The sequence below is a fragment of the Leptodactylus fuscus genome, chromosome 7 (assembly GCF_031893055.1).
Source record: "Leptodactylus fuscus isolate aLepFus1 chromosome 7, aLepFus1.hap2, whole genome shotgun sequence".
In the NCBI taxonomy this organism is placed as follows: Eukaryota; Metazoa; Chordata; class Amphibia; order Anura; family Leptodactylidae; genus Leptodactylus; species Leptodactylus fuscus.
The window spans coordinates 153,650,779-153,664,338 of NC_134271.1; the positions used below are offsets into that span (position 1 = coordinate 153,650,779).

A 13,560-nucleotide genomic window follows, 5' to 3' on the forward strand; every position below is an offset into this window, starting at 1 on the left:
GGACATTACATCACAGTTGGATCAGCCTGTAGTATGTTTTTCAAATTTAATTTTTGGGGAGCTCCAAATCCAGGCCTCCACTGGTAAATAAATTTGATTTCTATTGATGATTTTTGTGTGATTTTATTGTCATCACATTCAATTTTGTACAGAATAAAGTATTCAATAAGAATGTCATTCATTCAGATCTAGGAGGTGTTATTGGAGGGTCCCATTATTTTTTGAGCAGTGTATATACATTAGAATGTTTTATAGTTTAGAAAGTTCTCACAATTATTATCTAGGTCTTCGGATAAGATGGTTGTCCACCTCACTCCCTTCATTTGGGAAATGAGATACAAGAACTCGGCCTTATCGTAACACATTCCAAGGTCTACTGACAATAATTAGCCAGTATTGTCAGGTGCTCCAGATGGCGACATCAGAGGTTTACACGTGGCGGTCACATGTAACTGCCCATCTTATTCCACGACCAATTATATTGCATATTCTTATATGATGTATTGTGTCATCCTTAAGCCATTATATCCCTATATTATCTATAGCGCAGCTTCAATAAACAGAAGAGAATTATCACAGAGAACTCCTTGTGCTTGTCATTATTCATGTTGGGCCCAATTGATTAATTAAGTTGGACCTCTCCTGACAATCGAGATTGGGACAGCCTGGGTTCCAATGACATGTGACATCTCTACTGAGCGGTGTATCTAATCCTATCCTGTGTGATACTGTATACTGAGCTGTGTATCTAATCCTATCCTGTGTGATATACTGTATACTGAGCTGTGTATCTAATCCTATCCTGTGTGATACTGTATACTGAGCTGTGTATCTAATCCTACCCTGTGTGATACTGTATACTGAGCTGTGTATCTAATCCTATCCTGTGTGATACTGTATACTGAGCTGTGTATCTAATCCTGTCCTGTGTGATACTGTATACTGAGCTGTGTATCTAATCCTATCCTGTGTGATACTGTATACTGAGCTGTGTATCTAATCCTGTCCTGTGTGATACTGTATACTGAGCTGTGTATCTAATCCTATCCTGTGTGATACTGTATACTGAGCTGTGTATCTAATCCTATCCTGTGTGATACTGTATACTGAGCTGTGTATCTAATCCTATCCTGTGTGATACTGTATACTGAGCTGTGTATCTAATCCTATCCCGTGTGATACTGTATACTGAGCTGTGTATCTAATCCTATCCCGTGTGATACTGTATACTGAGCTGTGTATCTAATCCTATCCCGTGTGATACTGTATACTGAGCTGTGTATCTAATCCTATCCTGTGTGATACTGTATACTGAGCTGTGTATCTAATCCTATCCTGTGTGATACTGTATACTGAGCTGTGTATCTAATCCTATCCTGTGTGATACTGTATACTGAGCTGTGTATCTAATCCTATCCTGTGTGATACAGCTGCTGATACATCTCATCTTCTTATTCTTACAGTTTGGCTGATAATGATCTCCCAGACACTTCCTGCACCCAGTTGGCCTCTGTAATAAGGAATAACCAGTCCCTGAAGAGACTTGTCCTGTCTGGTAACCCTCTGTCCGGTCCTCACTTCAGTGACTTGATGGCCGCTCTGTCCAGTCCAGCCTGCAGGATACAGGAATTACAGTGAGTATAAGAGATGTGTACAGGAGGAGACATGTGGGGACAAGTTATACAGGGATGTTATCCTATTATATACTCTGCACCCTGTTATATATAGTCTCACACCACGTGACTGATGAGACTAGAGCTGCACTTCGGTGACACCAAGAAGCAGATGGAGTCCAATCCAACTCGTAGATGAAACAGAGTAAAAGGTGTAATTCATACAAATAGATCACAGGTTACAGTGCAAAAGGTAAACAAGGTTAGAATAACACAGAATATACATGACAGATGTGACGTGTTAATCTGAAGGGAGTGAGAGCGGGTGTGAAGGTGGAGTTAGTGCTCTCCCCTCATGTTACCACAGCCTGCTTATATAGGCGGAGGACGCTTTACCCTCATCCAGGCTACTTCCCCATAAGGATAAGTGTAGGTACGACCCCTCCATGTTCTCCGGATCGTTCCTTGGTTGACCATAGCCCTAGGTTTGGCTACAATGATGTGCTGATAACGAGACTATTTTTTACCTCCACCAGCCCCTCCATCTGTCATGGATGACATGCTGCACACAAATGCTACTCCATCACCTCCTCCATTCATACACTCTTTAACCCCTTAGTGACCAGCCTGTTTTGGACCTTAATGACCAAGCCACATTTTGGAAATTTGCCCTGTGTGACTTTATCAGTGAATAATTCTGTAACAGTATTAGGCATCCAAGCGATTCTGATATTGTTTTTTCGTGACATGTTGTACTTTACTGAGAAGGTAAAATTAGACTGATATAACTTGTGTAAATTTATTAAAAAACTCGCAAATGATGAAAATTTTTAAAATGTTTCAAGGTTTTCCATTTTCAGCTGCGATATCTCACATATACACAATAATACAGGGCAAAAAAGTTAGTAGTTATAGACTTCCAAATGTTCCTTTTGTGTTTCAAGCATATTTGAAATAATTTTAGCATATTTGAGTGACAATTTACAAGTTTATCGAGTTTATAAGCAAATTTTGGAAATTTGGAGTATGTGATTTTTTTCCTGTACCAAGCGATGTTTGCAGACAGGAATAGGCGGCCTAATGACAGAAACTCCCATGAAATGACCCAATTTGTAAAACTCGCCCCCTTCAGGTATCTTTGAGGGGTACAGTGAGCATTTTGATCAAACAAATATTGTTTTGCAAGAATTCCTTTCTAATCTTAGTGTACCGTCACTCGGTCAAGGCGTTCGGTGCCAGGAAAAGGCTTCTCATAGCCATAATATACATACACTCACCGGCCACTTTATTAGGTACACCATGCTAGTAACGGGTTGGACCCCCTTTTGCCTTCAGAACTGCCTCAATTCTTCGTGGCATAGATACAACAAGGTGCTGGAAGCATTCCTCAGAGATTTTGGTCCATATTGACATGATGGCATCACACAGTTGCCGCAGATTTGTCGGCTGCACATCCATGATGCGAATCTCCCGTTCCACCACATCCCAAAGATGCTCCTCTATTGGATTGAGATCTGGTGACTGTGGAGGCCATTGGAGTACAGTGAACTCATTGTCATGTTCAAGAAACCAGTCTGAGATGATTCCAGCTTTATGACATGGCATTGCATTATCCTGCTGAAAGTAGCCATCAGATGTTGGGTACATTGTGGTCATAAAGGGATGGACATGGTCAGCAACAATACTCAGGTAGGCTTTGGCGTTGCAACGATGCTCTATTGGTACCAAGGGGCCCAAAGAGTGCCAAGAAAATATTCCCCACACCATGACACCACCACCACCAGCCTGAACCGTTACCGATACAAGGCAGGATGGATCCATGCTTTCATGTTGTTGACGCCAAATTCTGACCCTACCATCCAAATGTCGCAGCAGAAATCGAGACTCATCAGACCAGGCAACGTTTCCAATCTTCAATTGTCCAATTTCGATGAGCTTGTGCAAATTGTAGCCTCAGTTTCCTGTTCTTAGCTGAAAGGAGTGGCACCCGGTGTGGTCTTCTGCTGCTGTAGCCCATCTGTAGCCTCAAAGTTGGACGTACTGTGCGGCGTTCAGAGATGCTCTTCTGGCTACCTTGGTTGTAACGGGTGGCTATTTGAGTCACTGTTGCCTTTCTATCAGCTCAAACCAGTCTGGCCATTCTCCTCTGACCTCTGGCATCAACAACGCATTTCCGCCCACAGAACTGCCGCTCACTGGATGTTTTTTCTTTTTCGGACCATTCTCTGTAAACCCTAGAGATGGTTGTGCGTGAAAATCCCAGTAGATCAGCAGTTTCTGAAATACTCAGACCAGCCCTTCTGGCACCAACAACCATGCCACGTTCAAAGGCACTCAAATCACCTTTCTTCCCCCCCATACTGATGCTCGGTTTGAACTGCAGGAGATTGTCTTGACCATGTCTACATGCCTAAATGCACTGAGTTGCCGCCATGTGATTGGCTGATTAGAAATTAAGTGTTAACGAGCAGTTGGACAGGTGTACCTAATAAAGTGGCCGGTGAGTGTACATACATACATACATACATACATACATATACATCTGACCTGGACACATTCCAAGCTTCCACCTTCCACAATACTCCACCGACAAACTGAAGAAGGTCTGTATATGACCGAAACGTCTTTTGTCGGATGTAAATAAAAGTTCACAGTATTTGGAAGCATAAATTCGAGTGCAGGAAATTCAGTTTTGCAAGAATTATTACAAATGATGAAAAAAATTGCATTTTCATTTTCTTCAAATATGTGTCATTTTAAAGCCAGTTTTTTTGCGCACAACACATCAAAATGAAAAAACACACCCCAAAATATATCACCCCACTTCTCCCGTGTTAAAAAATGTACACTTTGTGTCCTTAGTCCTATGTACGCACATACAGGAGGGCCCAAGAGGTAGGGAGGACCAAATGGATTGCAAAACACAAATTTGGCTTGCAGATATTTTAGGCCCATTGCACATTTGAATAAGTTTTGAGTTACCAAAGCAATTGAAAACCCCCATAAATGACCCCATTTTATAAACTACAACCCTTAAGGTATTCATTGAGGAGTGAGTACTTTGACCCCATAAGTGTTTATAAAATTTGCGTCAAACAAAAAAATTCATTTTTTTTACACAAAAGTGTCATTTTATAGGCAGGTTTTTTGCACACAACACATGAAAATGAATAAAAACACCCTAAAATAGATGACCCCATTTCTCCTGTGTTCAAAAATGTACACTTTGTGGCCTTAATCCTATGTACGGACGCACGGTAGGGCCCAAAAAGATGGGAGCAACAAGTGGATTTCAAGACACAAATTGTGCTTGCAGATATTTCAGGCCCATTGCGCATTCAAAGAAGATTTGAGTTACCAAAACAATTGAAAACCCCAATAAATGACCCCATTTTATAAACACAGCAATAACATACCATGTGAGGGAGGGTCCCCTCCAAACAAAAATAACCAAGATAATAGATTATTATACACCAATGGGCAACAAAAGAAAAATACAACACAATGTGACACAGAACACTATAACAAAGTCCTTAGAAAAAGAACTAGAGGCTGCAGAGAAGGAAGGAGAGGCAAAATAGATGAAGAAACACTGAGCCCCAGTCCCAAAAGGAACAGAGTTTAGGGACATGGATCTTCAATGTATCCAAGTATGAACTTTCATCAGCTGAAACCAGTCTCTTGTCTAGAGGACTATCCTTCTGCCCCACTCAAAAAGTGGATGATTTACAATGATACAATGATCTAAATAGATACATTAGGAAACTTACACTTAATAGACATTTCCATATAGTTCAGGATTCTCAACATCAAAAGATTGAAAGAATTGAGTCTGCTGAAACTTCAACAATGGGGGATATTATATATCCAAACGCCACTGAAATCAAACCACCATCCACCTTTTACCCGTTGCATCATAAGGGTCATAATATTGAGACGTTTTTTTCTCTAGTCTCAAATGATTTTAAAAAACTCACCAATCATAGTGAGGTTCCCTCAAACCTCACTCATGATGAAAAGAAAGCCTTAAAATCCCTTAAAAACAATTCAGATATAATAATAATCAGAAATGCAGATAAAGGGGGAGGAGTGGTTGTGCAAAATAAAAAATGTTACATTCAAGAAGCTAATAGAATTTTAGCAGATACTAACTATTCTATTAAATTGGATTCGGATCCCGCACAATCTCATTTATAAAAGTACCTACTACTTGTTAATAAAGCTCATGCAGAAGACATTCTGCCTAAAAAAGAGGAGTATCTACATATCAAAGATCCAACAATAAGTTTATTCTATCACTTACCTAAAATACACAAAGACCCCCTCAATCCACCTGGTAGGAGAAAAATCCCCCCACAGTTTGTTACACAATTTCTCCTGAACACGGCAATACCCCATATGTGGCCATAATCTGCTGTATGGGGACATGGCGGGGCTCAGAATGGAGAGAGCGCTATTTGGCTTTTGGAGGGCAGATGTTGCTGGAATAGTTTTCAGGTGCCAGGTCACATCTGCTGAGCCCCTAAAGTACCAATACAATGGAAACCCCCTAAAAGTGACCCCATTTTAAAAACTACACCCATCAAAGAATGTATCAAGGGGTATTATCATTTTGAGGCTAAAAATGCTTCCCAAAAATTAATGTACAAAATGAAAATTTAAATTTTGAAAGAAATCTGCCATTTCGGTGCCCAGTACGTTGCCCCCACTTTGTGTTGTCAGAGACCTGCACTCCTAAAACTATTAAGGGGCCATCCCGAGGGGCAAAAAATGATATATGTGGGTATAAACTGCTGCTTGGGCACACAGCAGGGCTCAGAAGGGAAGGAGCACTGAACTTTTTAGCTTTTGGGGTACAGATTTAGAGGGACCCTCTGGGCGCCATGTTGTTTTGGCAGAGCCCTGGAGGTGCCAGTAAACTGGAATTCCCCAAGAAGTGACCCCATTTTGTAGGGGCAATTTTAGGGTCTCTCCAGATGTGACATGGTGTCCAAAAACCAACAATCCAAATCTGCACTCCAAAAGCACATATCGCTCCTTCACATCTGCGCCCTGCTGTGTACCCAAATGGCGGTGTATGCCGACATGTATGACACTGGTGTACCCCGGATAACGGACTTAATGTCATATGTGGCACAGAAGGGAAGGAGCGCTATTTTGGTTTTTGGAGCACAGTTTGGTTTTTGGACGTCACTTTTGCAAAGCCCCTGAATTGCCAATAAAGTGGAATCCGCAGACATGTCACCCCATTTTGGACAATACCCCACTGATGGGATTTATAAAGTGGTGTAGCGAGCGTTTTTAACCCTTGAGTGTTGCATTTATTTAGTTTCCAGAAATGAAATTGCAGCTGATAATGAGAAGTTAAAAATGAAATTTTTCCAGAGATTCGCCATTTCAGTGCCCAATATGTTGTGCCCGACTTATGTCAGCAGAGACACACACTCCAAAAACTGGTAAGCGGGTATCCCGGGCACAACAGCTTTTAGAGCGTTCATCTCTGATACAAGGCGGGCACAACATATTACACACTGAAATGACGGATTCCTGGAAAAATTGTCATTTTCACCTCTCACCTCACTGCGTATTCATTTATGGATAATAAGTTATAGCAACACTTGGGGGTTAAAAATGCTCTCTGTACCCCTGGAGAAATCCTTCAGGGGTGTAGTTTCCAAAATAAGGTCACATATCAGGGGATTCCACTTTACTGGCGTTTCAGCTCTGCAAAAGTGTCATGGCATCCAAAAACCCAATAACCCTTCTTCCTTTCTGTGTCCGGCTGTGCCCTAATATCAGTATATACCACATATGACATTACATACGTTATCCGGGGTACACCAGTGTCATACATGTGTCCTAATATCAGTATATACCACATATGACATTACGTACGTTATCCGGGGTACACCAGTGTCATACATGTGCCCTAATATCAGTATATACCACATATGACATTACGTACGTTATCCCGGTTACACCAGTGTCATACATGTGCCCTAATATCAGTATATACCCCATATGAAATTACGTACGTTGGGGCCACACGGTGGCTCAGTGGTTAGCACTGCAGCCCTCCTGGTGTTCAAATCCCGCCAAGGGCATAAAACCATCTGCAAGGAGTTTGTATGTTCTCCCCGTGTTTGCATGGATTTCCATCCCATATTTCAAAAGACATACTGATAGGGAAAAAAATGTACATTGTGAGCTCTACACTCACCGGCCACTTTATTAGGTACACCTGTCCAACTGCTCGTTAACACTTAATTTCTAATCAGCCAATCACATGGCGGCAACTCAGTGCATTTAGGCATGTAGACATGATCAAGACAATCTCCTGCAGTTCAAACCGAGCATCAGTATGGGGAAGAAAGGTGATTTGAGTGCCTTTGAACGTGGCATGGTTGTTGGTGCCAGAAGGGCTGGTCTGAGTATTTCAGAAACTGCTGATCTACTGGGATTTTCACGCACAACCATCTCTAGGGTTTACAGAGAATGGTCCGAAAAAGAAAAAACATCCAGTGAGCGGCAGTTCTGTGGGGGGCGGAAATGCGTTGTTGATGCCAGAGGTCAGAGGAGAATGGCCAGACTGGTTCGAGCTGATAGAAAGGCAACAGTGACTCAAATAGCCACCCGTTACAACCAAGGTAGCCAGAAGAGCATCTCTGAACGCCGCACAGTACGTCCAACTTTGAGGCTACAGATGGGCTACAGCAGCAGAAGACCACACCGGGTGCCACTCCTTTCAGCTAAGAACAGGAAACTGAGGCTACAATTTGCACAAGCTCATCGAAATTGGACAATTGAAGATTGGAAAAACGTTTCCTGGTCTGATGAGTCTCGATTTCTGCTGCAACATTCGGATGGTAGGGTCAGAATTTGGCGTCAACAACGTGAAAGCATGGATCCATCCTGCCTTGTATCGGTAACGGTTCAGGCTGGTGGTGGTGGTGTCATGGTGTGGGGAATATTTTCTTGGCACTCTTTGGGCCCCTTGGTACCAATTGAGCATCATTGCAACGCCAAAGCCTACCTGAGTATTGTTGCTGACCATGTCCATCCCTTTATGACCACAATGTACCCAACATCTGATGGCTACTTTCAGCAGGATAATGCAATGCCATGTCATAAAGCTGGAATCATCTCAGACTGGTTTCTTGAACATGACAATGAGTTCACTGTACTCCAATGGCCTCCACAGTCACCAGATCTCAATCCAATAGAGGAGCATCTTTGGGATGTGGTGGAACGGGAGATTCGCATCATGGATGTGCAGCCGACAAATCTGCGACTGCAACTGTGTGATGCCGCCATCATGTCAATATGGACCAAAATCTCTGAGGAATGCTTCCAGCACCTTGTTGTATCTATGCCACGAAGAATTGAGGCAGTTCTGAAGGCAAAAGGGGGTCCAACCCATTACTAGCATGGTGTACCTAATAAAGTGGCCGGTGAGTGTATGTGGGGCTCACAATCTACATAAAAAAAAAAAAATTACATACGTTATCCTGGTACACCAGTGTTATACATGTGCCCTAATATCAGTATATACCACATATGACATTACGTCCGTTATCCCGGGTACACCATGTCATACATGTGCCCTAATATCAGTATATACCACATATGACATTACATACGTTATCCTGGGTACACCATGTCATACATGTGCCCTAATATCAGTATATACCACATATGACATTACGTACGTTATCCTGGATACACCAGTGTCATACATGTGCCCTAATATCAGTATATACCACATATGACATTACGTCCGTTATCCGGGTACACCAGTGTCATACATGTGCCCTAATATCAGTATATACCACATATGACATTATGTCCGTTATCCCGGTTACACCAGTGTCATACATGTGCCCTAATATCAGTATATACCACATATGACATTACGTCCATTATCCGGGGTACACCAGTGTCATACATGTGCCCTAATATCAGTATATACCACATATGACATTACGTATGTTACCCTGGGTACACCAGTGTCATACATGTGCCCTAATATCAGTATATACCACATATGACATTACGTACGTTATCCCGGTTACACCAGTGTCATACATGTCCCCTAATATCAGTATATACCACATATGACATTACGTACGTTATCCGGGGTACACCAGTGTCATACATGTGCCCTAATATCAGTATATACCACATATGACATTACGTACGTTATCCGGGGTACACCAGTGTCATACATGTGCCCTAATATCAGTATATACCACATATGACATTACGTACGTTATCCGGGGTACACCAGTGTCAGGGTGGTCTCAATGGGACCATTTAAGTATATTGGATGGATTCCAAATTACGTCACACTCCGGAGCGTCAGTGATGCAATGACACAGAAACAAGATGAATCTGAGCTAAATCATAAAGTTTATTGAACAAATCATCTCTTCTTATACCCAAAGAAGTGGGCGTACATACAGGGTGTATTATAGAGTAATCATGAATTCGGTAGGCGTATATGGGTGTGTCATTGAGTAATCATTAACTGTTAGGATTCTATACATGAGTATTACAAGAATATCCCACCCCTAATCATGAATATTCTAACTGTTCTGACATCTGATGACGAGGTTAACTCAGTGCACATTACGTAGTGTATGTTTTAGTCACCTTACTGCGTGGCATAACAAAGTCTATTCTGACATTGGTTTTTCCATTAGTCTCATCTTAAACTATTTTAATAACCATCTTATCACTTTATTCCAGCCACTTTATTACTCTGTTTATTATGGGGTGCGGCATTATGTCTGCAAATATTCTGATTAATATGAAATACAGGTCAAGCTGACCTGGAGATGCATGTTACAAGCTTAAGTTATTGACAGAATGTATACACATATAGGGAATATATATGAACGTATTGATTTCCCTATCAATCCCTCCTTTTGAGAACAGATATGAGACCTCCCTCATCCACAAGTACTTCAATAGCAAGAAGCTATTGTCGGGCCTTCCCGAATTCCCTGAAGGTATGGGAAGGATCATATCTTATTCTCACTTATAGCATTTCACATTTAATCATCATTGCAGGGCTTTGATTCCAAACACATAGTTGTATCAGTCAATCTATGACAAAGTCCTTGATTGCAGGAAATTCAGCAGTATCCACAGGTAACAAGTATTGCCGCTACGACTGCCACCGAGACGAAAAGGCTTGACATTAGGCCACTCCATTTTCCAAACCAGGTTTGCAGCCAATCAGTGAAGGGGTTGTCAATGCCTGAGTTTTCAGCCACCTCTTCAGACAGGGATGTAAGACCCTCTAGCGCTCTAGTGACTCTTCCATCAGGGGCTGTATTATTCGGGATAAAAGTACAACCATTAATGTCAATAATTTTGCAAACCCCTCCTTTTTCTACTAATAACTTCTCTAAAACTACTCTATTCCTCCCTGTTATCAAAGAAATTAGATCAAATTGTTCAGCTATTTCCTCTATGAATCTAAGCTGATTGTAGAAAATATCATTTATAAGCCGTATGGTCATCACAGTGTCATTTTGGGTTATCAGCCCGTCGGTCGTCTCCCCTTTTTGGAGCGAGGTTACTAGAATCATCAGAAACAGGATCATTCTTTTGCTACAGGGCTTATAGTGGCTTGCATGAATCCAAGTGGCCTTCCCCTCAAGTGGCGGTAGTAAGGAGGACTTGGAAAGGACCATCAAACCTGGAATAGAATCATAAGCTTGTTTATGCACAAGGGAGAGTCTCTTCTGGAGGCTCCGGACATAACTGATGAAATTGTCACAGTGTATAGGCCTAGCCTAGTGTCTGTGGGAAATACAAGCCTAGCCTTGATGCTGACCTGAATAAAACCTTTAATAGGAGACAATTTCTTTATTTTTCCATTGGCGTGTACCCTATAGAAAATGACCCCAATGGCAAGCACTCTGTGCAGGGTTTCCCTAATTTCTCACTTGCTTTCTGACTTTTTAAGCTTTAGGGTATCATTCAGTCTCTCCACTTTTTCCCTAGTTTGTGGATGAAAAGATGTATGAAATGCTTGTGTGACCCCCAACATTTGCATAACATTTTGCATTACCTCTCCTGTAAAACGGATACCTCTGTCAAATTTTATGGCTTCAGATCCACACCTACAGAAAACCTCCAATATCAGTTTCTTTGCAGTGGCTCTTGCAATGGCTTTTGGCATTGGTGGCCGGACGCCTTCCCCTGCGAAAAGATCAACACACACAAAAACATACTCATACATGCCTACCTTAGGTAGTTGTATGAAGTCAATCTGCAGTCATTGAAATGGGTAGAGGGTTTTTGGTGCATGAATCTGGGGCACCTTAACTATACTACCTGGATTGTGTTGTATACATGTGTGTATATGTCATCCATGTTTTGTGTAAATGTGTTGGCAACCACTGAAAACTCAGGTGTGAAACATTGCTTCTCCACCAAAACACAAATAGCATTTTTAGACAGGTGGGTCGTACCGTGAACAGCTACAAGGACCTTGGCAGGCATACCCGCAATCCCACCTTCCACAGACCTTCATTGTCCTGAGCTCCAGCCTTTGACCAGACCTTTCATCTCTTCCCCCGGTGTTTCCCAAGTTAGAGCCTGTAAAGGTACTTGAGTCCATCTGGTTACACTCAGTACTCACCATGATCAGCGGAGGTGTTCCTGGGGTGTCCTTTCACCTTGGTTTCCTTGCTGCTTTTGTTTGCACCTTGTCTCTGCCTCATTGGTGGCTTTGTGTGTGCCTTTACCTTTCCTTACAGCTACTTCTTTTAGAAGCATCAGGGTTTCCATCAACTGTTTAATGAGACTCCCATGTTTAATACAGGTACCTGCTGTTGTAATGAAATCTCTTGCCCTCCATATGGGTCCATAGTCATGGGCAACTCTAAAATCATACCTGAAGTCAGTGTATATGTTGTACTGTTTACCTTCTGACCCTCTAAGCAATTCAATGAGCGCCATCAGCTCCATCTCCTGTGCAGACATATGAGGAGGGAGTGGTTCTGCTGTGACTACCTCATGTTGTGTGATCTCTGTATACCCAGTGTAGAACCGTCCATCTTCACCAATGTTTCTTGAGCCATCTACAAAAAAACTCAACATCTGAATTAATGAGAGGTACATTAAAAACATGTGAAAAACCTAATTTTCCCTGAGTCATGGTCTATAAAATCAACAAATGAAGAAAAATAATGATTTTCCTTGTCCCATTTCCCCCCCTTTTGAATCCATTGCACCAATAGGAATTAGAGCAGCTGGGTTCAAAAGCAAGTACTGTATCTCTTTAAGGTTACAAGATTTTGTAGGCTTTATTGCAGCAGAAGGAATTAATTCTGTGATATATTTCCCTATTGCTGGATGTTACTTCACTATAAGGGACTTTGCTCTTAGCTTTACCACTGGAGAAACTGGCATATGCCCAATATCAATATCAGGGACTTTGACCACAGGGACTTACTGTAATGCTGGATTGTCAGGTGGGGCTGTATACACTGTATACATCTATATACCCTGTACTGTATCTACTCTTAATAAATTAACAGGTGACTTATCACTGACTATAGTCTATCAATCTGGTCATACATATATGAGTAATTACAATTTGTGGTACATTGATACAGGATCCTATTGTGAGTTCTAGGATGAGACACCTTCCCCTGAACTTTACCTTTATGTGGGGACCTACAGTGACGCTTGGTGTGTCCCATCTTCTCACAGTTATAATACTCAAGACACCTACATGCTTTCCTGGCTGGGTTGTATTCCAGGAATTGTAGATTCTCCCATTTTCTCTATTGTGTCCATAACTGATTGCATTATAGATTCAGCATTTATTTCCCTTTAAGATGGACTCTAGATCTGCCCATGTAAATGTTGTTCACCCACAATCTGTCTATAGAAGCCCCTTTACAAACCAAATGAGTCTGGTACATTC

The 13,560-nt window shown here is 41.7% G+C and overlaps 1 protein-coding gene across 1 annotated transcript in view; it reads left to right on the forward strand.

Moving 5' to 3' along the window:
• The window catches only part of LOC142214652 (NACHT, LRR and PYD domains-containing protein 12-like), a 177,028-nt gene that overhangs the window by 143,152 nt on the left and 20,316 nt on the right, over nucleotides 1–13,560 (forward strand). The window contains exon 12 of the mRNA XM_075283592.1: nucleotides 1,464–1,634. Coding sequence (XP_075139693.1) covers nucleotides 1,464–1,634 — 171 coding nt within the window. The remainder of the gene's footprint in view (nucleotides 1–1,463; nucleotides 1,635–13,560) is intronic.